The 26,866-nt window shown below is 37.4% G+C and overlaps 1 protein-coding gene across 4 annotated transcripts in view; it reads right to left on the bottom strand.

The window, feature by feature from the left end:
- Positions 1 to 26,501, bottom strand: part of GAS2L3 (growth arrest specific 2 like 3) — a 31,284-nt gene extending 4,783 nt beyond the window's left edge. The window contains exons 1-8 of one of the 4 annotated variants that reach the window (XM_068560477.1): positions 26,419 to 26,501; positions 16,121 to 16,296; positions 15,179 to 15,226; positions 10,046 to 10,214; positions 8,771 to 8,886; positions 6,065 to 6,206; positions 1,848 to 1,911; positions 1,018 to 1,156 (exon numbers count right to left, since the gene is read on the bottom strand). In XM_068560477.1, coding sequence (XP_068416578.1) covers positions 1,018 to 1,156; positions 1,848 to 1,911; positions 6,065 to 6,206; positions 8,771 to 8,886; positions 10,046 to 10,214; positions 15,179 to 15,202 — 654 coding nt within the window. In that variant the 5' untranslated portion in view covers positions 15,203 to 15,226; positions 16,121 to 16,296; positions 26,419 to 26,501. Of the gene's footprint in view, positions 1 to 1,017; positions 1,157 to 1,847; positions 1,912 to 6,064; positions 6,207 to 8,770; positions 8,887 to 10,045; positions 10,215 to 15,178; positions 15,227 to 16,120; positions 16,297 to 25,627; positions 25,654 to 26,418 lie in introns of those variants that run through there. The other 3 variants (XM_068560476.1, XM_068560479.1, XM_068560478.1) reach the window with 3 other exon arrangements.
- Positions 26,502 to 26,866: the final 365 nt, after the last annotated feature.

The raw sequence follows: 26,866 nt of genomic DNA, 5'->3' as shown, positions 1-26,866 counted from the left end.
TCATTTAATAAAATAACATGATCATAAATAGAACTGATTTTCATAAGCCATTCAATGAAGTTTATCTTGTTCACAGTCTGGTTATATGAGCACATATGTACACACATGCATACACACACATACACACCACATGCATAAGATGGCTAAAAAATATTCTGAACTTGGGTAAAGAATTTACAATTACTTGAACCATTTACAAGTTAGATAACAAAGTAATTTGAAAGGAGGTAATTATTTCAGTCATTATTTTCTATCCATTAAGGTTTCTTAGGTATACAGAATTGCAGTTGTATATTTCTTAACACCACTCAAAATAATGAATCAGATAATAATTGTTCCTTAATTTTAAACACGACCATAAGATCTCAGCAGGTCACGTATGTATAGGTGGACTCTGAATATATTCATATAGCACATATATATTTAAAGAAATGTGTTCCTTTTAGTTTTCATAACAAGCTTGCAGGCATGAAGGGTCACTTATTTTCTTTGTTTAAAATACCCAAATACCACTTATATTCAGCAGTACAAATCAGCACTAACCCACAATCTAAATAAGTTGGTGAGCCTAAAAGGAGTAAGTGTTGTGAATAAAAAATGTTCTCTTCTGGTTTTAGCTATTGTGTAATTAACATTTTAACATTAAAGGAAATAGCTAAAGAAATTAAAATCATCTGTAAAGGTACTACCCTAATATCAATTATTTTCATTCTCCTTGTTCTGATACATACTTTTCACAAAATAAACATTTTTCTTGTTGCTATATAGTCTTTATAATGATTACAAAAAATGATTATTCTGCTAAAATAGTAAATCCTAATTTACCTAGCCATTGCCCAATTTGAGAGTATTTACATTGCTTCCAATTTTTCAGCCTTATAAATAATACTGCAATAAATACTTTCATTCATGCTTTTTTCCCCCTCTTCAAGTATAATAAAAATGAAAGAGGAACACTTTTGGCGAACTATGAGATTCTGACGCATCACAGTTGAAAGAAAGTGTGCAATTACTTACAGCTTCGTGAAGCTCTTCATGCTGACAGCATGATTTTGGAATGCTGATGGAATCTTCAGGCCCAGAGGTATTAAGTAAGGTCTCTTCTAGCTCAATTTCTTTCTCAAATTTTACTAATACTGGAGGCTCAACCCCATATCTGAAAACCAATCATGAGATCTCATCAAACAAGTGAAGTCTGAGCCAACTACTTCCATGTATATCACAATAGGTTATCTTCTGTATGACTCTCTTCTACCAGTTGTTTCACTGGGACATCTGGAAATGCTTTATAATGTCCCACAGATTGCCAAAAATTCAGATTATCATCTTTACATCATAGTATATATATATTTGGGTTACTGGATGCTCCCAATATTCAATCAGGGATCCTAAACGTACCTTTAAAAATCAGCTTGTTAAAAAAACCAGAAAACAAAAAACAAGTCATCTCGTGAGTGAAGATGGGGTCGAGCTAGGTATGGAGGATACCAGGCCTCAGCCTTCTTATCAGACCCTCTTTGTGTCCAAAGGACTCGCCTCGCCTTGAACTGCTTAAAGATTGCATGCTCTTACTCTACTTTTGATCTGAAAAATGTAAGTACCCACTTTTACAGTTTAATACTAAATGAAGGCAAGCTACATGAGCAAGCAGATGTTGACACATGACATGGCTCACGTGAACAGAACAAAGTTAATAAAGAAACAAAAAGAAAGAAAAAATAGTAAATTAAGTTACCTTTATTCCAATCAAAAATTATTTTCATTTATAGAAAAGTGTTCTAGATAAAATAAAGCAGCTTAAAAAATGTTTATGACATTGAAATTCTGAAATATTGTGGAATACATACCTTGACACAATTCGACCAATTTCAAGAAGACAAAGATAAACCTGTCTCGGATCTTTGTGCAAAACTGTGAAAAATAAGACCACATATTTTAGAGGGCAAATTAAATAGGCAAATATATTTATGGCAAGAAAGAAGTAAAGTAAAAGAAAAGTAAAGTAAAGTAAAAAAAAACAGTAGCGTTACTTATTTGGAGACTTAGAAAAGACTTTTATTTTTTCTACATAGTATCATCTTCCTTAAATTAAAAAGAAAATGGCTAACAAGAAGATTAAAATTTACCATGGATGCTTACCTGTGTAGTATTTTAAGTCTAAAAAACTAAGAGCTTAGTAACATTAAATTATTAATATTTCAGATCTCTTAACAGGAGATATTACCGAAGAAACGTATCACTTCAATTTTATTCTAAACTATCTTTAGCACAGGACTATGTGTTAACAGCCTTCTTCAACTCTTCCAAAAATAGAAGAGGAGAGAGCACTTCTCTACTCATTCTATGAGGCCTATATTACCCTGATATCAAAGTCAGAAAAAGACATCACAAGAAAACTAAAGACAAATATCCTTTATGAACACAGATATAAAAAATTCTCAATGAAATACTGGCAAATTGAATCCAGCAGCAAGTGAGATTTATCCCAGAAAGGCAAGGTTGGTTCAACGTATGAAAATCAATCAATATAATTCACCATATTGATAAAATAAAGGAAAAGAAACATACAATTATCTCAGTAGACACAGAAAACGCTTTTGACAAAATCAAACACCCTTTCATGACAAAAAAAGACTCAACAAATTAGAAACAGAAGAGAACTTTACAAATATGAAAATAGACATCTCTGGAAAACCCATAGCTAACATCATTATTAATGGTGAAAGACTGAATGTCTTCCTCGAGGCTAAGACCAGGGAAAAGAAGGATGTCCACTCTTCCCACTTCTATTCAACATTGTACTTGAGGTTCTAGCCAGGGCATTTGGGCAAGAAAAATAAATAAAAGCCATCTAGATTGGAAAGGAAGAAGGAAAACTATATTTACAGGTGATATGGTCCTTTGTTTAGAAAACCCTAAAGAATCTACAAAAAAACTAATAGAGCTAATAAGCAAGTTCAGCAAAGTTGCAGGATATGAGATCAATATACAAAAGTCATTGCACTTTATACATTAGCAATAAACAATCTGAAATGTAATTAAGGAAATGATTACATTCACAATAGCTTCAAGAAGAATAAAGTACTTAGGAATAAATTTAACCAAAGAATTGTAAGACTTGTACACTGAAAACTATAAAATATTGTTGAAAGAAATTAAATAAGATATAAATAAACTGAAAGACATCCTATGTTCATGGATTGGAAGACATATATCGTTATTGTAATACTCTCCAAACTGACCTAGATTCAGTGCAATCCCTATCAAAATTCCAAGAGCCTTTTTTTTTTCCAGAAATGGACAAGCTGATGATAAAATTCATAAAGAACTGTAAGAAATATAAAATAGCCAAAACAACTTTTAAAAAGCACCAAGTTGGAAGACTCATACTACCCCATTTCAAAACTTACTACAAAACTACAGTAATCAGGACAGTGTTTACTGGCTTAAGGATAGACATACAGACCAGTGGAACGAAACAGTGTCCAGAAATAAACCCATATGTTTATGTTCAATTGATTTTCAACAAGGGTGCCAAGACAACTCAAAGGGGAAAAAACAGTCTTTTCAACAAATGGTGCTAAGACAACTGGATATCTACATGCAAAAGAATGAATTTAGACTCCTTCTTCACACCGTATACAAAAAATAACTCAAAATGCATTAAAGACCTAAACATAAAAGCTAAACCTATAAAAATCCTAGAAGGAAATATAGGTGAAAATCTGTGTGACCTTGGATTAGGCAATGGTTTTTTAGATATGACACCAAAAGCACAAGCAATCAAAGAAAAGATAAACTGAACTTCATCAAAATTAAAAACTTTTATGCATCAAAGGACACTATCAAGAAAGTGAAAAGGCAACCCAAAGACCAGAAGAACATATTTGCAAATCATATATCTAATAAGGGCCTAATATCCAGAATAAAGAAAGAACTCTTACAAGTCTACAAAAAAAAGACAATTGACTCCCCCAAAAATGAGCAGAAGATTTGAACGGACATTTCTGTAAAGAAGATATACAAATGGCCAATAAGCCCATGTAAAGATGCTCAACATCATTAGTCGTTATGGAAATGCAAATCAAAACCACAATGAGATACCACTTCACACCCACTAGGATGGTTATACAGTTGGCCCTTGAACAACATGGTTTGAACTGTGTGGGTCCACTTACACATGGATTTTTTTCAATAAATACATACTACAGTACTATAAGATCTGTGGTTGGTTGAAACTGTGGATTCAGAACCGTGGACACAAAGAGCTGACTGTAAAGTTATATCCAGATTTTTGACTGCAGGGTTAGGGGACCGCTGCCCCTAGCTCCTGGATTGTTCAAGGGTCAGCTGTAATTTTAAAAAATAATAACAAGTGTTGACAACTATGTGAAGAAACTGGAACCTTTGTGCATTGCTAGTGGGAATGTAAAATGGTGTGGCCACTGTGAAAACAGTTTGGTAGTTCCTCAAACAGATAAACACAGAATTACCATATGACCCAATAATTCCACTCCTAGGTATATCCCTGAATTTAAAACATATGTTCACTCAAAAACTTGCACACAAATGTTCATAGTAGCATTATTAATAATAACCCCAAAATAGAAACAATCAAAATGTCCATCAGCTGATAGTAGATTAAAAAAAATGTGGCATATCCATACAACGAAATATCGTTCAGCCATAAAAAGGAATGAAGTACTGTTAGAGGCTACAACATAAATGACCCATAATGCTAACTGAAAATAGCCAGACACAAAAGCTACATATTGCATGATTTTATTTATATGAAAAGTCCAGAGTATGCAAATCTATAGAGAAAGAAAGTAAGACTGGTGGTTGCCAGAGGATGGAGATAGGGAGTAACTGGGTCCAACTGCTAATAGGTATGGGTTTTCTTTTTGGAGTGATGGAAATGTTCTGGAATTAATAAGTGGTGATATCTGCACAAATCGTGAGTATACTAAAAACCACTGAAGTCTACATTTTGAAATGATAAATTTTATGTTACGTGAACATACCTCAATTTTTTAAAATGCTATAAATAAAAGGAAACCTAATATGCTTAATGATCAGAACACCTGGATTAAAGCAGGGTGCAAACTGGGGGGTAAAACAGCAATCCATTAGTTTTAATTCTACACTGGATAAGAATATCCAGAGGCATACTAAACAGGTAACAGTGGGGAACAGCTACCTGTCTGCAGGCAACAGGGTGTGCATGGTCAATAGAAATATTTATAATATTAATAACCTAAAACAATAATGAAACCAACTAAAAAGTTGGTTTGCTTTTTATTATCACCATGAACCGGCAATTCTAAGCAATGTCAGTGACAAAATACTTCTCTCTACCAGGGCCGAATACTATTCCCATGACCCCCGCCGTTGGTATGCTACTGCTCTTATCAAAACATTATAAATTCTGTGTGTGTGTGTGTGTGTGTGTGCACACGCGCGTGCACACGCAGGCACACATAAATACTTTGAGGAAATATACAGATAGTCTAAAACTTAGATAGCTTTCACTTTGGTCACTGCACAGATGTTTCTGTTGACTTAAATGAAATGAGAAAATACATCAATAATTCTTCAATAGAGCATGACTTTTTAAAAGCATTAGTCCATTTAGATAACCAAATTGGCAGCTGCTGTTTACGAGGTAAATCTAAACACCATGAACATACATCATTTGGCCTTCTGTTATTTCTGTAATTATCTAGTTAAAGAGAAATTACTAGTTATTTAGACTTGATAGAGTAATTCTTGATGAAAACATTAATTAGTTAAGCATTAGTCCAGAACCTTCCCATAGCCAACTCATTTAGCAAGTAAAATATGTCCAGGCCATTCTAGATATATAGGATCTAAAACATAAATGAAAAGCTTTTATCATACATTTGATCTGGAATCTGATTCTCCAATTGTTTACATATATTTAGAGTATAAATGTTTCTAGTAAAATGAGATGTGGCATTTGAGTCCTTATTTGGAAAGAAAAATTAGAAGTGAGGCATACAAAAATATCCTAATAAACATTAAACACAACAACAACACTTACCTAAACCTTCCGATTCAAAGAGGTAAGTCTCATCAACCCCGATGTGCCTGCACCAGTGAAGGAAGTTCGCAGTATTGTCTCTAGCAAAGAACGAACCTGATGCAGCATCTTTCTTACAGGGCACTTTTCTCATTGGAAAATTCTGGAAAAGACAGAAGAATAATTTCAAACATGCATCAAGGGTATTTTCATTAAATATCCATTTTAATATTACTAAATAAATGTTCAGTGCATTGAATGTAACTAAAAAGTACATAGCACTAGAAGAAAAAGGCATCTTCAAAAATCATTTTATTTTGCTTTTCATTAAGCATATTCTAGAAAATGATTCCTAGGAGAACGGTCAGGTCAAAATTAGCAGTAGGATCACGCATCTCTAACATTTCTTTTTAAGATGACATGAGAGTCTTAGTTAAGATAAAAAATGACAGTCTAATAATTCCAAAGCACATCTTTATATCTCTCCAAACACAGTTCAATACAAACACAAAATTATTGCTATGTTAAAGGTTTACAGTCTCAATTTTGCTTACTTCCTTATTTGCAGATTCATAAATATGGTTCTGAGTTTCTTGAGGAGACTTTCAAACAAGGAAGTAGTAGCCCATTTGTAATTAAATTTCTTTGAAAATTGACAAGCTAAGTTTTACAGAATCCTAATTCTTTTTTATTTCCTGGACCAAGAGTATTCAGATAATCCTGCTGAGGCTGAGGGGTTTTGTTTTTTTTTTTTAAGAAATTATTCATCTTTTTTTTTTGGCTGCATTGGGTCTTCATTGCTGTGCATGGGCTTTCTCTAGCTGTGGCAAGTGGGGTCTCCTCTTCGTTGTGGTGCGCAGGCTTCTCATTGCAGTGGCTTCTCTTGTTGCGGAGCACGGGCCCTAGGCGTGCAGGCTTCAGTACTTGTGGCACGTGGGCTCAGTAGTTGTGGCTTGCGGGCTCTAGAGCGCAGGCTCAGTAGTTGTGGCACACAGGCTTAGTTGCTCTGCGGCATGTGGGATCTTCCCGTACCAGGGCTCGAACCTGCGTCCCCTGCACTGGCAGGCACATTCTTAACCACTGCACCACCAGGGAATCCCGGCTGAGGGGTTTTTAGTTTTGTTTTAAATTTTTACTTGAATAAGAAATTCAAGCTTGCTTGCTTGCTTGCTTATTTATTTATTTATTTATCTATTTATCTATCTATCTATCTATCTATTTATTTATGGCTGTGTTGGGTCCTAGTTTCTGTGCGAGGGCTTTCTCCAGCTGCGGCAAGCGGGGGCCACTCTTCATCGTGGCCTCTCCTGCTGCGGAGCACAGGCTCCAGACGCGCAGGCTCAGTAGTTGTAGCTCACGGGCCCAGCCGCTCCGCGGCACGCGGGATCCTCCCAGACCAGGGCCCGAACCCCTGTCCCCTGCATTGGCAGGCAGACTCTCAACCACTGCGCCACCAGGGAAGCCCCAAGCATATGATTTTTAAAAATGCAATGGGCACAGTAGAGTATAAGTCTTTCTCCTACCACCACCCCTCAGTTCCTTTCTCTCCCTGGAGGGAACCACACTATTACCAGTTACTTATGTTTCCTTCCTGTTGCTATTATTTTCTAGGATTACAATAGCCTTGTGAGTTTCTCTAGCTGTATATAGGAAAAAAAAAAAAATCAACACAGCCAAATACAAAGGTGGTTAGTACCAACTGAAATCTTCTCATCCACATTTCAGTAAGACATCTCCATACACAAGTATATCTGTACCTACAGAATGCTACATAAACAGGCTAGTCTGCAATCTGATTTGTGTGTGTGTGCATGCACACTTAATGACAGGTTGCAGGCATCTTTTGGGGTAAAAAAACCCAAAACAAAACATTAAAATAGTCATTTCTAATGAATAGATAATATTCTACTCTGTTTAGGTACCATAATTAATTTTAAACAACTTCTTAATTTTTTTTGCACAGTCGTTTTTGTGAATTTGTGGTTATTTTCTTAGAATAAATTCCTGGAATTAGAATTATGTTACGTATCAAAGGATGTGCTTTATTTTCAATGTGACACATGTTACCCATTGTCCCCCAAGAAAGATGGTACTACCTTATATTTCCACCAGCACTTTGTTAATGTCTAGAATACACACTCACAGACGCCAGATCCCATGAGTGAAAATACCCATATTTGATGAAAAGAGAGGAAACCTTACCTACTTCAAATCCCAACTTCAGGGTCAATGGTAGAAAAGTGTCTAAAAAAAGTATTATTCATTCAACCAATATTTATGAATTTACCATGAAGACAATATATAAAGAATAAAAAGATGATGATAATAGGTCTTAACTGTGTGCCAGGAACCATCACAACCTCTTTTTTCATTTAACTCTCACAGGAATCCTATAAGGAAGGTACTATTATTGTTCTCAAGAAGAACTAGCTATTTAGATATTTACTATGCACCAGGCATTATCTATATAAGCTAACCACTATCTATCTATTATCTCATTTAATGTTGCTGAATCCTCGAAAATATATCCTACTAGGTAAATGTTAATATCTCCATTTTACAAGTGAGAATATTTTTTCAGATGCTCAAAAAGATTAAGTAAATTATCCAAGATTTTACATATAGCTGCGTTGGAAGTTTACAACCTTGTAGAGATGATAAGAAATGTACATAAGCAAATCAGTATGTACCAAGGTATTAAATCATTACTGTCAAACATTTTCTTACCACTGGTTCTTCAGAGTTGCATGTTTTCACCATGTTTTGAAGAACATCAATCAGTTGGCATAACAGTACTCCATTATCAAGTTCTTCCAATAACCTTTCTGCCTTAACTTCAATACCTAAAAACATATTTCAAAGCTAAGAGTCTTCTAGAAACAGTAAATTCAAACAATATGGTTAAAGTTTAATTAAATGTAATCGGATTATAGCTGAAACACTAGACAAATATTAGATCAGACTCTGAGCATTCACTCTTAGAAGGTACAGTTAAAACAGCAGGTAATATCAAATTAAGAGAAAGTCAACTGAAACAAAAATATCTGTGGTGTAGAAGCACAGAAAAAATAAATGACATCTACTTTATTTCATTTAAAAACACCAAAGTGTTTTACAATTCAACATCCACTATTAAGGTTAAGTTCTGATTCACTGCACATTACAACTGCTTGCACAAGAAAGATTCTCTATAAGTAAGGTGGTCTTTGTTGCAATTTAAAAATTAAAGATAACAATGTAACAAGCACTCGGGAAATACCAACTTTTCACCTCTAAAACCCCTTATGTGGAAGCATTATTACATAATAAACTTTTAAGAAATTAACCAAATCTTCAAACTGATATAAGAGTGAGTGTTTAGTGCGTTTTTAATTCTCTTCAAAGACCATAGATGAACTTTATATATATATATTCCTTTTCACGAAAACCTTACAATGCTACATGAAATTCTGTTATTTAAAAGAATTTTTTTCTAGGGAGAAAGTTCAGAGCACTCATGTCCTCTGAGTAAAGAAATATGATGCCATGCATTCTCCAAGCCGACATTTCCTCCTAGGTTTCATATACCTCTGCCCCTCTAAGCCTCAGAAACAGGAATCATTTTAACTACAGCATATATTCCACCCAGAATCTCATGCCTTACACAAGTTTAAGGAGGAAAAAAAAAAAAAAATCAATAAAATACAGACCCTCAAGTTAGACCTATACACTTAAAAAATTTTTTTAACATTAACGATTAAAATGTTGATTATTCACAGCTCTTACTACTGACCTCTTCCATTAAGCCTCAAACCTGCTTACTGTTCAAGCCCCAAGGGTCAGGGTCAATCAGAGTATCTTCCCAACTAGAATGTAAGCTTGGTGAGAAAAAGGACATCAAATATTTCCTCTACTAGAGGATCCCCAGCCTCTGGAACTATCATTCCTTGACAAAGAGTAAGATTCTCAATAAACGTTTACTGAATAAGAGATTACAATTTTGAGCATCTTTGCAAGCCTTACCTAATAAACCAGATAACCAGATTGACAGATCTTCTTGCATGGGCAACAGGGTAGCTTCGTGCCTCACAGCTATCCACTCATCATACTGACAAACATCAGCCAAACCTGGCCCATGTCTGGGGGTCAGAGGACTCCGTGGACTTAGAGGCAGGTCTTCTCCAAACCACACCTAGAGAAAACACCAACCAACTGAATGGATGCAACCCTGTTAAAAGTCAGCATGCCTAACATTTATATTTAAATAATGAATTACAGACCATATTTAATATACACACATACAGAGCTGCAGCAGCTCACAGAAAGTTTATAAACTAGAAGCAAACTATTAGCCTAGATACTTGAGACGCTTTCCGTATTCAATTCTGTGATAAATGTAAGTGAATCCCTAATTAATGAATGGATTCTACCATCAAACCGAGGGGATGAAAGTCAACAAATAATTTTTTTCTTTCACTTGTTGGCTGCATAAGTTTAACAAGTTACTTGACCAGAGTATCAGCATCTTGGCTGTAAAATGAATTAATAATACCTGCCTTATAAGATATATCTTTGTAGAATCTAGCATTGGGCCTAATAATATTTGTTGAATAATGGATAATTGAATGAACGCATAGTTGGCATTTTATAAACTTTAAATCATAATAACAGTGTTATCTAAAAAAAAAAATTCTAAATAATCTGGTGTGTCACTTGATTTTGCATGGCCCACAAGCTAAGAACGGTTTTTACATTTTAAAATGGTAGTTATGTAAGTACCTACATAATAGCTTTGATTCTGCCTACTGACTCACTAAGCTGAAAATGTTTACTACCTGGTCAATCCCTGGTTTAGAATAAAAACTGACATAAACATGCTATCAAACCAACACTTGCAAAATTTTGAAATACAATTAGATATACTTTTAATATAAGATTAGTTAGAGAAAAGACTGTGTCAAATCTCAACTCAGGAAGGGGTATCAGAGCCCAAGTGAAGTGACAAAGGGGTTCTCACAGGAGGGCAGCTTGAAATGGAGGGTCAGAGCTTGAGTGAGGTGACAGGGCATCCACGCACGGCAACGGCCCTGTGCAGCATCAGACCCTGAGCAGGATAAAGAGGGTGTCCGCTGGGGACAACGGGGGAACGTCCCAGTGCAGGGTGTCAGAGCCCAACTGAGCTGAGACGGGCATCAACTCAGGGAGGGGTGGCAGCAACAAAGGGAGACGGGTTACATACACGGGGATTTATCAAATGGGAGCCAGGTTTCTCACTGCCAAAGAAAAGAGGTACAACTATGGACTGAGAGAAAACTAGAATGAACCCTATGGTGTTGGAATCGAGTAAGTTTTACCAGAAAGCAAAGAAGTGCTCAAAGAATGATGGGGACATGCAAAAGGACACAGAAGTCAGCTTGAAGGGACTTCTGCTGGCTAAATCAAGAAGAATTTGAGCATGAAAATAATGATATAAGTGGATTATAACACAATGAATAAAATGGACAACTCTGAGTCCACATAGATATAAACAAATGAATAAACTGGAATTTTGATGAGGAATGAGATTTCCATATACTTTCAAAGTACTTCCCCAGAAATACCTACTACAAAGAGAAAAAAAGAGTAATTTCACAGTAGAGAAACTCATCAGGCAGCAACTTAACCGAGTGACACAGGTGAACATGATCAACAACGGGATGAATCAAAATCATATGCACCTGACAGGATACAATGAGACAACACAACAGCCCTCTGTGATAGTCCTGCCAAGATGCATAACCTGAATCTAATCATGAGAAAACATCAGGCAAATCTAAATTGAGGGACATTCTACAAAATAACTGGTCTGTAATACTCAAAAGTGTCAAGGTCATTAAAGAAAGCAAATACTGATAAAGACTAAGTGGCACGACAACTAAACGCAACAGGTGATTCTGAACTGGACATTATTGGGACAACTGACAAATATTTGAATGTGGTCTGAGTATTAGATAGTAGTTCCGTACCAACGCTAATATCCTGATTCTGATGATTTCATTGTGGCTGTATAGGAGGGAGTCCTTGCACGCGATAAATGCACTAAAGTACCAGAGGTAACGGGACATTAGATTTGCAACCTACTCTCAAATGGTTCAGCAAACAAATATCTCTGCTCTACACTTAACAACCACCTGGCAAGTTTATGATTGCTTTAAAATAAAATTTTAAAAAGTTTTTTAAAAAAGAGGCATAAGTATAGGTAATACCAAGTGAATCTAGTTCTTTCTTGATTTTTCAATGTAGATAATTTCCCCCCCTGAAATATATTAAACTTATTGAGGTTTATTTGAGGCAAGTGTTACTATACCAAATCAAAAGCCATAACAACACCATTGTTAATCCAGACAAACATAGAGGGGGAAAAAAAAGAGCTGCTTCCAATCTCCTATGATGAGAAATAAACACGTTTTTTAAAAATCTCACAGGCAAAGAAAGACAATGAATATATACCACAAGAGGCAAGCAGGAGTAGCAAAACTTAAAAAAAATACCGAAAGACTAGGAGAAACATTGTTATTCGAGGGGCATTATTTCAGAAATTGAGGGTAGAGATTGGGGAATGAACTCCTAAATACATGAGGATCCCATAAAGTTTTTGGAAAAAAAACAAGATGTTATTTCCCCAAATTCTCTTAGAATTACTTCAAAGGGAGTATAGCAACGATATAATATCTAAATCTTCCCTTCATAAGCATGTCTTGCTTCTGTAATCCCAGGACTCAGTATAAGACCTACCTCATGACAGGCAGTCAAAAATATTAGTTGAATACTTGAGGAACAGATACTAGCAAATGACTCTTTGTACCATCAAAATCAAGATGCATCTTACAATAAATGGTATTTTACAGTCAATAGAATGTTATTTGTCCTTTAACCATTTGGCTGAGCTGACAAAAGGCGGAGAAGATGCAAATGTTTGTCAAGGAAAGATGTACATTAGCTAGGAAAGTGGTTTTGAAAATATCATGTATGAAAATGGAGAAGCTAAAATTAACAAAAGTCATTCTAAGTTCTTGCCACATTAGGGAGAAGAGTACTTGGATTTTCCTATTATTGCAAGCAGAAAACTATAAAAACCTGGGTTAGTCAGTGGCATATTAATGTTGTTAAAAGCTAGATGTTAATAACAAAACCTGCATGTATAAAGATTGTTCTCAATCATGCTGAAAGCTGTCATATTGCAGAGATTCCTAACCATAGGCAGTCTACAGAAGAACTTGAATCAGTATATAAACTTAACTTACATTTAGGCAAAAATTTAGGCCTACGTACTAATGGGCCTTTTCTCAGAGAGAGAGAGTTCATAGTTTCTGTTAGATTCTGGAAAGGGCTTGTGACCCAAAAGAGATTAGGAACTATCTAGTTCATTGATTTTTAGACTGTAAGTTTATTTACCAATCAGAATCAGGAACATAAAAAAGGGGCAAGGAAGACCTTCATGGATTAAATGAATAAGAAACCAGCTATCTACTGGGTGTCTCCTCTCTGCAAGGCACTTATGAAAAACGAAGCCTAATTAGCAAAGAGGTGAAAATCCGAGGAAGTTCTCACATTCACCAGGGAGAGAAGCAAAAACTTCCATGAGGGATGTCAAGGGTACTCTTGGAGAAGAATCAGTAGGGACAGATCTGTGGAATCTAGGTCAGAGACGGATTCGTGGAACTATAAGACAACACTATGAAAAAAAATCACCAATTTAAGAAAGTATTAATGGCCATTAGGAGAGAAATGAGAAAAACATGGTCAATGTGGCAATGATAAAAAGCACTTTATAAGGAATAGAGAAAATATAATCACCATGAAACTGATGACATTTCTGAGACTTGGATACAAAGAGATGAATAGAAGTAATCAGATAAAAAATGGTTTTGAGAAATAAGGAGTTCTGAGCATACTCAATGTGGATTAGAGAGGACCCAAAGGGGAAGAATAAGACCTTTTGGGAGACTGCCATGAACTCCCAAGTCCCCAAAGGAAAACAGTACAAAAGAACTCTTTATTAGTAGAGTAGGAGGATATAGCTGCACAGCATAGGAGGGAGAAAGCAGCATCCCATTCAGAATTGTTCTTAACCATTTTATAAACAAGTTATCTTCTCTAGGCTATCACACACTGCTATCTTGATAAGCCTTCTTTCTAAATTAAAAAAAAAAAAACTTTCACGACATAGTTATAATCTCCAGCTTTACAAATCCGGATAATTTTGTTGTACCAATGATACAACCAAAGTTCTGAAGTGCCTACTATGTAACAACACATTCCAGGAGGCACTTGGCTCATGTTATGTCTTTGATTCCTCACAACTACCCTGAAAAATATGCGCTATTATCCTCACCTCAGAGGCAAGGGAGCGGGGACTCAGAGAGGTAAAATAACTTGCCAGGATCTCACAAGCAGAGTGGCAGAACAAAAATCAGACACAAAATCTGACTGACTCTAAAATTCTCACTTTCAAAGGCAAATTTTATTATCAGCTGCTTACATCTTCCTAGGTAGACCTTCAAGGTGATTTTTATCTTTAAGTTAAAATTCAGTCATGTTCTATTTATGTCAAAAGAAAGAAAACTTTTAAAGGATCTAAGAATAAATACCAACTCTGGAAATCATTCAAATGTAAGATTATTCTGGTTTGTCTTATTACCTCCATTTTGCTTCCCCTCACCAAAAAACTAACAAAAAAAAAACACTCTTTAAATTTTAAGTTTTAATGCCACATTATTTACAGGCATTACAGGGCACGTGTACAATTATCTAAAATTAAGAATTTATATTTGTTTTCATTGAAAGCTCTTTTAACTACAAACATATACTAAATTGTAATGAGAAGAAAATCACAAACTATTCCAATTCTTTTCCCAGGGTAGTACAAATACGATGAACCCACCAATCCTAAGATATTTTTGATTCTTACAAATATGTAGTATAAATGAAAGCTTAATATTAAAGTCTTTTCAGAACTAGAAAGTGAAAATATAGTATTCCTGTTATTAAATTTGATGCTTAAAAAAACCAGTAAAATAGAAAATTTTTGTGATAATTTTAGTTTTTTTCTAACTATTGTAATATTATATTAATCTCATTAACTTAAATATATATTTTCCCAAGAAAACCACTTACTTGAATTGCAGGCAGCATGGTCATCTATGCTGAAATGATATTGCTGCTCTGAAAATAAAACAAAACATTAATATGCAGACAATGGTAGCTTTCCTACTCCCCCAAATTACAAGGAATCTGCTTTATTCTCTTATCTGACTGAAAACCTAATACTTTTCTATTTGGAATAATTTGACCATAGGAGAAGGCAATCATTCTCTTAGTTTCTTACTTCATAAAAGTACTCCTCATTTGAAAGAGGAAAATCTGAAACACACTTTAATATGTAGTTTCTGGCACTAATATCAAAGTAATTCTTGAAGCATCTGACTAGTAAAATAAAACTAACAATAAAACTTAGCTTACATTAAAAGTGCTCCAGAATTTTCCCCTGTAAACACACTGTAAATATAATGTAAATACAAATATCACAACTGATACTGAAAGTCAAGTATCTCTCATCTGATCTTTACAAAGAGATAAGTTCATCTGAACTTTGTATAAATTCTCAGGTTTAACCATAAGCTTCTTCCACCAGATGACAAGGTAATAAAGAAAAATGTCACTTTTAACTATGAAACAATACTCAATGCCTTTCCTTAATAATTTTCCATAAGTTATTTTCTCCATGAGGTGCTAAAGACCAAAAAAAAAAAAAAGCAATTTGAACTCTAAAGGACTATTCTTGAAACATACAAGAAAAAAACCCCACAACTTTAAGTTAGATTAATACAATTCTTTAATGTATATTCAGAAGAAAGAAAGTGAAGAGTTTGAAAACACTCAAAATAATAGAATATATAAAACCTAGGATTTTAGATTGCTTATAGCAGCATAATATACTAGTCTATTTTTTATTGTAAACCACCATTAAAACATTCTAAGAAAAAATAGAAAATGGCTTATAAGGCTATCAATTTCCAAGGAAAAGTTACTTTCTCCCCTAAGTTATACCAAACATACCTCAGGTACAGTGCCAACTACACATCCCACTTTCCTCTCAGGAACATTTCTTCTAGTACCAAAGCTGAACTGGAGCTAAACCTAACTGAAAAGTCTGATGTTACACATCACGTTGTCTTCGCAAGAAGGCAAAGTACAGCAGAATGTCCTTGATGTCATTTTTCCTTCTCTCTACCCTAGCAAAAGGCCAAAGTACAATTGAGCATTACTAATGAGTTTGTTATGCTTCCCACGAGCTAACTCAGTGGGGAATACGTTTTCCTTTAGCATAAATAATCCTTTGTCCCCAACAAAGATCCACAGTAAGAAGCTTCCGAGACCATTTTTAAAAAATACAGCAAAGAAGCTGCTCCCATTAAAATAAGGAGTCCCACATAATCAGACAAGAGCTTGAACAGCTGGAACTGCCAACCCCAAACAAAAGAAGGCCTGAATTATAAGGCGTGTGCAAATCAAGAACAGTGACACAGTCACAAAGAAGCTATCACAAGAATGTTTAGTAGTTGCACTTTTTATGGGAAATTCAACAAAATTAGTTTTATGAAAGAAATGAAGAATTTGTGCACAACCTTCAATCACTGAACTTTAGCAGAGTCTATTTTATATATATCTATATATATCTATATATATCTATATATCTATATATATATATATATATATATATATCTCTTCCCCCACATCATTCTTATGTAATAGAAAGAACTACTTTAAAGATGACAAAATGATAACCATCTGGATTACCTTCAAAAAGAAGTTATTTAATAAATGGTACTCAGATAAGTTACAATATATCTTCATATGTGAAAAACTATCAGGTACACAAATATATGCTTTTATTGGAAAACTTTCATAAACTGATGAGATTGTATCAGTGAATCATCATTAACTCCTGAGTATTTACTGTGTTCCAGATCCTAATAGCCAGTTATTCCTACTTTCTAGTCATTCACTATTCCCTTTCCAAATCATTTTTGTCTCAAGCGTTGAATACCAAAAGCAGCTTCTTGTCTACAGTTAGCCCAGTCCCCAATCTGCATCACAATCCCAATTCTTGCTTCTTATTCAGTTTATTACCTGCTTTCCTCTTATCTATCTTTCCCTAAACGTCTCAGTCTCTACATTTTTTTTTTCCGCATAAACCAATTATACTGAATCAGCAACTCTTCATTTCTGGATCTGCATCTTGATTAGCAATTTATTGGCTTTTTTTTGGTTCCTGTTTTTGTCTGTCTTTTTGGAGAAGACTACTTTAATTCTGTGCCATCTTGAGGAATTCTCTTCCCTTGGATTTGGGGAAAAAAAAAAAAGAGCTCTCAAATGACCAAGTCCAAACTATTCGCTAACCCTGCTTTATTTAACAAGACAAACAGCTTATGCAGAGATCACAAGTGAATACTATACTTAATTGTTTAAATCTGGAGAAAATGTTAGAAGCACAGAGTGCACTTATCCACCTGAATCTTAAACAGAATTTGGGCCTAGCCCACTTAGAAACAGTTTCAGCCCTGAGGCCCTCAAGATTATTTATGGTAAGGCTCTTCATACCAGTCTGACTTCAGATCATGATGGGGAAAAAAATGTCAGCCCGTGGAGCTGCTCCTTTGTTCCACAGCTGTAGGCTCTGAAACTGAGTATATTTTAATTCCTCACTCACATTATAAAATATGGTGGGGAGAGCACAAGGTGGTATGTCTCAGTCCTGGTACAAATTGGGGGCCGATTTGGAAAAGAATGGCAAAAAAGCAAAGAAATAAAGTAAGTTTCCTCAGAAAAATAATAACATTAACTGCCACTGCAACACATATACATTCAGCACCCAGCCGACAGATTACTGCCAAGACACATAAGCTGCAGGGATATGATAAATGCCCAAGCTGGCGCAGTGGTTACTGCTGAGGAGGGGAGGGAGATGAGATTAGGATGGAATGCACAGAGGCCTTTCAACTGTACCAGTAAGATTTTAGTTCAAGATAAGCAGTGAGAACACAGGTATTATTATACTGGTCTGTACGCCCTTCTGTGTGTCAAAAAAACATTTCATCATTTTTAATGTTTCATTTAGAAAAATAGTTAAAGAAGATATCCTGATTTGTTCAGGGGAATAAAAAACAACTTTCTCAGCTTTAAAATTTTGAGTTAAATATTTCCTAATTGCCTAGAAGAAAAAATAGAAATGCTGTATCCATACCAAACATATTTCATATTTTTAAATGTATAGTAAAATAAATCACCATAAAGGCACCACTGGGGTAGTAGAAAGTAGCAGACCCATCTGCTTTGAGTTCCAGATGATCTTGGGATAGTTCACTTCTCTGAGCCTCCTGTGTTCTCATTTGTAAAATGGGATACCACCATCTCCCTTGTCTGCTTGTTGTAAAGATTAAATGAGGTGATATAAATAAAGTACCTGACACATAGCTAGTACTTAACAAATGAGTTGTTATGATAATACTATGATAGGACATAATTACAGTTCATTTAACATAATTCATCAAATTAAAAAGAGGTAAGAAAACAAAGCTAATACTGAGAAATCATTAAATGTAATTTGGAAAGCTTCTTTTACTAACATAAAAATAACTACGGTTATAAGTGAACATAAAAACTTTAAAATACCAATATCCATACTCAAATATGAATTTGTGACATAGAAGTCTCTTGCTAGAATAAGTCTTAAGGATTGCGTCACACACAGGCCCTTTGCTCCATTCAGGCTGTCCCCTCACCGTCCATTCTTATTGGTTTCACTCATTTCTGTGGCTCTATCACTGTTCAAGCTATATGTTTGTCCAAGCGGTGTCCACTCCTTCATTTATTAAACAATCATTTATTCACACCCTTTATTAAACTGGGCACCACAGGCAACAGACGCAGTGATGAACATAACAGACTTGACGCTCTCATGGAGCTACTACGTTCATTTGTGTAGGTAGTGAATACACAAGGTTAAACCATGGTAATTGTTTTGAAAGAAAAAACAGAGAGAGAGACAGCAGGGGCCTACTTTAAGACTTTGATTGAGTGATTTAGAAATGGTTTTGCTGTAGGAAAAACATGAACTTGAAGAATGGTGGGAATTAGGGAGAGAGACGGGGAAGAGTTCTATGCATAGAGAATAATTTTTGCAAAGACTCTGTACAGAGAGCAAGAGAGTTTGGCGCATTCCGAGAACTGAAAGAAGCCAGTATGGCTGAAGCGTGGATAGGGTTGGAAAGTCAGGCAGTAGCCCCACCACGTGACGCCATACTGAGGAAAGTAGATTTTATTCTAATTGCAGTGGGAAGCCATGGAAGAGTTTTAACCAAGGGAGAGACATAATGTATTTCATATTTTAACAGAGCTCCCTGAGGGGGAGAGAGAAACATGGGAGTGAAATAGTGATGGGTTTAACAGAGAAAGGGGGAAAAAAACAGAAGGAGAGGTGGGTAGAGATGTGGGAAAAAGAATTAGCGGAAACACTGAGAGAAGCAGAAGCATAGAGAGGTAGAAACAGTGAGAGCAAAGGAAACTGAGCACACAGGAAATGAGATGGAGAGCAGCCTGGAAGGGGAAGGGGAGGGGATCCACTGCAGCAGTTCAGTGACCAATGACGGTGACTGGGCAGGGATGCTGACAAAGTATCCACCGGAGAAAAGTGGATGGCTTTGACATCTATTTTGGAGTTAGAATCAAGACTTGATAATGGTTAGGGATGGAGGGTGAAGGCAAGGGAGGTAAGGGCAGAGTGAAGTGTCAGGAACAACTCCTGGGTTTCTGGTTTAAGCAGTTGAGCGAATGGATAGTGGCAGCGTTTACTGCGATGAAGATGATGGGAGTCTGAACAGACTGAAGCGGGGAACCCAGCAGAGACAGGGCAAAAGTGCTATGTTTTGGTCATGTCTAATTTGAGAAGCCTTTAAAGACATTCAAGCGGAAATGTCAGGTTGGCAGTTGGAAATGCTAATCTAGAGCTAAGAAGAAAGTTCAGGAGGAGATAGAAATTGCCAGCAATCCTTGGGAGATAAAACCACTAGAAAGAATGAGATCATCCGAGAAAGAAATGGAGAAAGCAGTGACAAGGATCTAGGAACAAGTCCTGGAAAAAAACAACATGTAGTCACGAGAGAAAGAGTCAGCAAAGGAGACAGAGTCCTCACCTCGACTAATCCAGGTTTACAACTCTTCTGATTTACCTCCTCCCAGGAGCCCTTCCTGATTGGCCTGAATTAATTCTGCCTATATCCGTAGCTCTTGAATTCACAGAGTATTTCTCCCAACTACCTGTCCTAACAGTGCTTTATACTATTTTTTCGTTGTTTCTGTACATTGCTTGACCAAGTATATTATAAGTTCCTGGATTGCTGTTGGAAGTAGTGTTGAGAGAAGTACTCAAGCTGAAAGTTTAGGAAACACTTCTGGTGGGACATATGTGAACATCTCTAGGAAAAACCAGGTAGGTGAAATGTGACAGCAAAGCTTGGAAATAGCCATACAGCAGACACGTGTCTGACAGGAGACTTTTTTTGGGTATTATTTATTACTTTTCACTTTTATTTATTATGTGACCCGATAAATAATTTTGCCTCTCACCGAACATGTCCAAGGTGAAATATGTGGAGTGGTTACTAGTCAAGGTACCAGCAGGTTAAATGAGCTGCCTGATATACCAGAGGAATCACTAAGAAAAAAATGACTAAAACTGGTGTATTTGGCAGAGGGTCCAAATGAACGGGACAGAACAGCTGTGCCAGTGCGTGAGGACTCTGGGAGCAATGCGCTATTCAGGAATTCATACGGCTGCCCTACTGGACAGGTACATTTTTATTACAGCCTTTAAATAAATTCCATTGTGGTAGATCACATAATGGTCCCCAAAGATGTCTATGTACTAAACCCCAAAACCTGTGAATATACTGCCTTCGTGGGCAAAATGGATCTTGCTGATTGAGTAAATTAAGGGCCTAAGGAGATGGGAGGTTATCCTGGTGAGCCCAATGTAATTACCAGAGTCCTTATAAGAGGGAGGCAGGGCTTCCCTGGTGGCCCAGTGGTTGAGAATCTGCCTGCCAATGCAGGGGACACGGGTTCGAGCCCTGGTCTGGGAAGATCCCACATGCCGCGGAGCAACTGGGTCCCCCCCCATGAGCCACAATTACTGAGCCTGCGCGTCTGGAGCCTGTGCTCCGCAACAAGAGAGGTCGCGATAATGAGAGGCCCGCGCACCGCGATGAAGAGTGGCCCCCGCTCGCCACAACTAGAGAAAGCCCTCGCACAGAAACGAAGACCCAACACAGCCATTAATTAATTAATTAATTAATTAATTAATTAATTAAGAGGGAGGCAGAAAGGTCACAGCCAGAGAAGGGGATGTGAGAAGAGAAGCAGAGAGAGAGAAAGAGATGTCATGACACAAGAGGCAGAGAAAGAGAGAGACTGGAGCTGTTACACTGCTGGCTTTGAGAGGAAGGAGCCAGGAAACGCAGGTGCCTGCTAGAGGCTGGAAAAGGGAAAGAAAAGAACTCCCCCCACCCCCACCCCAAACCCTTAAAATGAACGCAGCCCTACTAAGTCTTTTTCTTTTTTTTAGCTCATTTCAGAATTTTGACCTCCCAACTGTAAAATACATTTATGTTGTTTTAAACGACTAAGTTTGTGGTTATTTGTTCTAGCAGTAATAGGAAACTAATACACATCTTAAGCAAAGAAAGGAAGATATTCCCAAAGGGTCAAGACATTTGACCTCGAGAAAGCGATATGTATCCAAACATGGTTAGAAGACGTAGCAAGGCCAATGCATTGAAGCAACGAGTAAAGGGCACCAGTTGTATATAGTACACTTAAAAAAAAAAAAAGATGCAAAGTTTACAGGTAAAAGCCATTGTGAGTGCTGTGTGTGTGCTATCATCATCAACAATGACCCTGCCTTTGTACATCTGACATCATTCATTCACTCATTCATTTAAATATTTACAAAGGCTCCTAGCGTTTACTGTCTCAGGGAACAGCACGCACACTCACCAAGTTCCAGGTCATGCGGACTCCTTCCTCTCTCACAGCTCTGCCCCAGGCTCCTACCCTACCTCAGCCAAAACAATCAATGGCCATATCTCGTTGTTTCTACCTTTACATTTTCTCTTCAATACCTATGGCCACTCCTTTAGTTCAAGCCACCACCATCCTTTTCCAGGTTTACTGAAACAGCCTCCAACCAGTCGCCCTCTCTCTACCCTCTCATGCCTCCAACCTGTTCTTCATGTACTGCAGCCAGAGTGAGCCTTCACAAACTCCCATCTAAGGATGTTACTACTTCCCTGCTTAAAACCCTTAATGGCTCTCCACTGCCTTCAGGATAAAGCCTAAACTCCTTAAGGAAGCCATCAAAGCCTTATAGGATCCCCTCGGCCTCACCTCTGACCCTTACACTCCAGCCATGTTGAACTTCTTTTGGCCCGTGGAGCACACTGCTTCCTCACCTCTGTGATCCGTCTCCATGGAACGCTCCCCTTCCTCCTCTCTTTCAGACTCACTCCTGCCTGCCCTTCAGATTCAACTGCTCTAAAAAGCCTCCCTGAACCTCCTCCTCTGTTTAGGTTGTGTAGCAATATAGGCTTCTATTTTGCTGTACTCTACACTTAAAAAAAAATAAGATTCGTAAGGGGGTAACCTTCTCCATCTCTTCCACTTGTATGCAGAACTCAGTGTTAAATTTAGCTCTGGAATTACTCCTAAACAATAAGTGTTGTATTTATTACTAAAGGAAATATGAAACAATAATGAAATAAATCTGTGGTATATTCCTTAAAGGTAAAGGTAGCTTCCAAAGCAGATGAAGATTTTTAAGAGAAAGAAATAAAATTCTTACTATGTAATAAAACATCACACGTTATCTGCAAAATATAAAGGCTCTTCATTTGTTGGGAGTCTTTACTTTTTTATTTGAAAATTTCCTTTTGCACTGTTTGGCAGAGATCCAACCTGAATAATTTAATTTTGTATTAGACAGAATTATTAGTTTGTCATAAAATTTTGTGGGATACAAAAATTTTTTTAAAAACTTAAAATCTGTTTGCCTTTATATATGATAGACTAAAAGACTCTGGAAAACATACATATACAGTAACATAAAGAAATGTAAAAACAACATTAAGTGTCTATTAACAGGAAACCTCTAAAATAACTTACAGGACATTCATTCAGTGGATTCATTCAGCTTCTTAAAAGAATAAGAGCTATATGTACTGATATGAAAAGATGTCTATTATATCTCATGCAACCAAAAGCAATCTGCAGTGCAGTATTTAAGTATGTTACTGGGATCACAGTGTTTTCTAAACTCTCTGTGTGTGTGTGTGTGTGTGTGTGTGTGTGTGTGTGAAAAAGAAAAACTCCTGAACAAAGTTAAATAATTTTTTTCAAGAGCCAATTTTATTTTTGGGATCAAAAATATTAACAAGTCATCCATCAAGGGAAAACAAAAGTCATAATGTTTAAAATTCCATATAAAGTGAGTCCTTCACCATAGCTTATACTTTCTTACAAAAAAGTTTGTTTTGTGAGAGCAGGCAGAAGTCTCTATCAGCACTTCAGCAATGGTTTTAATACTGTAAATCCCCATGACACTTTCAGCAGCAAAAACAAAACTGCATTTAATGTCTCTGCTACATTTCATACATTCTAGGTCTTTGTACATTAGTAATTCACTTATGAAATACATGGCAACATTCTGTTAAAACCACCTACTCTGTAACAACGTAATAACATGAGAAAACTTTATGAGTTTTTAGAAGGAGAAACACTAAAGAGATACAATTATAATTATTGCCTGCATCAAATAAACATTACTTCTTAGGCACTTCTCTATGGCAGTTACATTTCAACTAAAATAGGGAAATTCAAAGTGAGACAACAGACTGACAGCCTCAAGTTTCCTAGTCTCTCAAATTCTATGTACACTGCATGGTTCATTAAGGATGTAAAGGTATATCTGATATCAAAGTATAGGAAGCAACAAATAATAGGAAGAAAGTAAAACACACATACATAGACATACATAGACATACATACACAGCCATGTTACTGTAAGAAAGCAAAACATAACAATACACATTAACCTTAATCTCCTACTTTCCTCATCAACAGCCAGATTGAAAAAACTTTTTGAAATAACTGAACTTTCATTCTTATCTCCAAACTTAAATTGAGATTGACAGGAAAGAAAAAAAAAGTGCTGCTTAGTAAAAAGTACAGTAAATGAGCAAAAGTTAAATGGGAAAATATAAATTAGGAAACATTACTTCTGAACTGACCAATCATCCAAACATCACTGGACTCATTTAGTTTTTTAATATAATAGCAGGTATACTGTTGACATTATTCCCTTATCACACACTTTGATTTACCATCACAAGTTACTTCTCACTATTTTTTAATGAAGTATTCAAAATAAACTGATACCCACAGCAGAAATGAACCTGGGCCATACAAACAACTCTGCAGAGAAGTTGCTTATAGCTGGGAATATAAATGCAAGAGTAGTGTGATTAAAAAAAAAAAAAGAGAGGCTGGACACTGGAGACAGTCTAGACTGAATTCTGGGTGGACCTTAATAGCTTAATTCCTTTCTCTGAGCTTCAGTTTAATCTATAACATGGAGAAAACACCAAGGACACTGCAGGATTATTAAGAGGTTTAACAATAATATAAGTAAAGCACCTAGAACAGTACCTGACACATTCTAGGTAATAATGCGTTTGATAAACAGTAGTGAGTGCTTAGTATGTGCCAGAAATAACTTTAAGTGCTTTACATGGACTAACTTAATCAATGAATGATAACTACCATGACCTCTGGCACTGCCTTCACCTTCTGCTCCTCTCTGCCCTTTGGGGATAGCTTGAAACTTTTAATCCAAATTAAACAGCATAGAAATAATACAAGCTATGTGTCAGGCACTGTACTATGGATTATTTATTTCACTTGATCTTCACAACGACCTTCACATCAATAAGGCAGGAACTATTTATTATTAACCTTCGTTTGCACAGTATGAAATTTAGACTTAGAAAGATTAAGTAACTTGCCTAAGGTCACACACATAGTAAAGTGTGACTTCAGAGCCCCCGTGTTTAGAAACTCTGCTACATTAAAAAGAAATATTACCTATAATTCATTAATATCAAAATAGCAGAGACACCCACTATTCAAAATCTGTTGGTTTTTAATGAGTTTTTGAAACAGATGAGCCAGACAGGCAACATGTATCAGGATTCTACACCAGACGGCTATCACAAGTTTCCACTTTTTCATTCAAATCCATTCCAATCTCCTCCCAAAGGGAATCTGAGGTGGTGAGAACTCCAATTCCTAATTATTTAAGTCCCAAGTGAGGTAATCAGACAGCAGTTCACAAACTGCTTATCTTCTGAGAGAGTAGGTATTAGCACTCTCCACACAAACGAAGCAAAACCCAAACTCTGACCTAGACTGGGCCTGGAAAAAAAAAATCTCTTCACTTAATAACGACTCAACTTCACCAGACGTACCACAAAGCGCTCTAAATCCGTAAGACTCAATCCCGTGGTTCGAAAAGATTAGTTAGGAACCAGGAGTGACTGCATGGTCAAGCACTCCCTCCAAAACTTTCCTCCGACTTCCAAGGCAACCTACAAACCTCCCCGCAACGCAGCCTTTCAAACCGAGACGTGTGGGTGGGGAAAGCATAGAGCACAGCCTCCAGTTATTCGGCGACACGGGCCTTGCAACGACTGGAGGGAACAAATAGGGAAGAAACTGTAAACTCTGCCAGAGTGCAAAATGACTATGCGTCATTCTCCTTCCAAGGTCAGTGACTTCACCACTTCTTCCTGAGGGAGACACTAAGGAATCAAGTGACCCTATATGTGCTAGGTGCTTGGAAATGAAGGTGCCCCTGGAGAGCCTAAACTAGCTTCAGGCTCTGATCCCTCCTTGGATTCTAAAGCAGAGCGGCAGCGGGTCGCTACCTCTCCCCTAACCTAGCACACCCACACCTGCCGTCCCCCGCCCCAGCACACCTGTGGCCCCTCGCACCGCACCCGGGTGGGCATGGGAAGGCAGGCATAACTTCACCTTGACGGCCCCGGGGACCAATCAGAGCACGAGACTCCCGCAGCGGGCCAATCGCACAGCGTCTTGGATCCCGCAGCTCGGGGCCCAACCGAACCACCGCTTCCCCTCCGCGGAGCGCTGGGGGCTCTTCGAGCGCACGCTGAGGCGCGGCAGCCCCGAGAAGGCAAGTAAGAGTTCGCGAGGAAAGAGAAGGCAAACAGAGAAGTACTCACCCGCCCAGGCATAGGAGGGTCACTGCTCCCTGTGGGGCGACATCGCGCTCAATCTTTGCCTGGCCGGCACGCCCCTGCCCAACCGCCGCCGCCGCCGCCGCCGCCGCCGCCTCTGCCTCGAGCTTCGCAGCAGTTCGCCGCCGCCTGTTTCGAAGGAACCAATCAGAAGGCGGAGAGGGGGCGTGGCTGGAGGCCCCGCCCCCAGGCCGCCGTTGGGCAGGAGACCCGTTCGCCTCTCGGTCGAGGGTCGCTTCGCCTTCCTTCGCCTGGCGTCTCACAACTCGGGGGGGCCAAGCTCCTCTTCTCACAGAAAATGGCTTGGTCACAGAGTACGTCGTCTCATCTGGCCCCTGAGCGACAGCAACAAACCCTTTTCGTCCCGATTAGCAGGAGAGGTGAATCAACTTCTCCAAGCATCCCGGAATAGTGCGCGGTAGAGTTGCTCTGA

The sequence above is a fragment of the Eschrichtius robustus genome, chromosome 13 (genome assembly GCF_028021215.1).
Source record: "Eschrichtius robustus isolate mEscRob2 chromosome 13, mEscRob2.pri, whole genome shotgun sequence".
In the NCBI taxonomy this organism is placed as follows: Eukaryota; Metazoa; Chordata; class Mammalia; order Artiodactyla; family Eschrichtiidae; genus Eschrichtius; species Eschrichtius robustus.
Note: the sequence above shows the minus strand (reverse complement) of the source record. Positions and strands in the feature narration are given on the sequence as shown.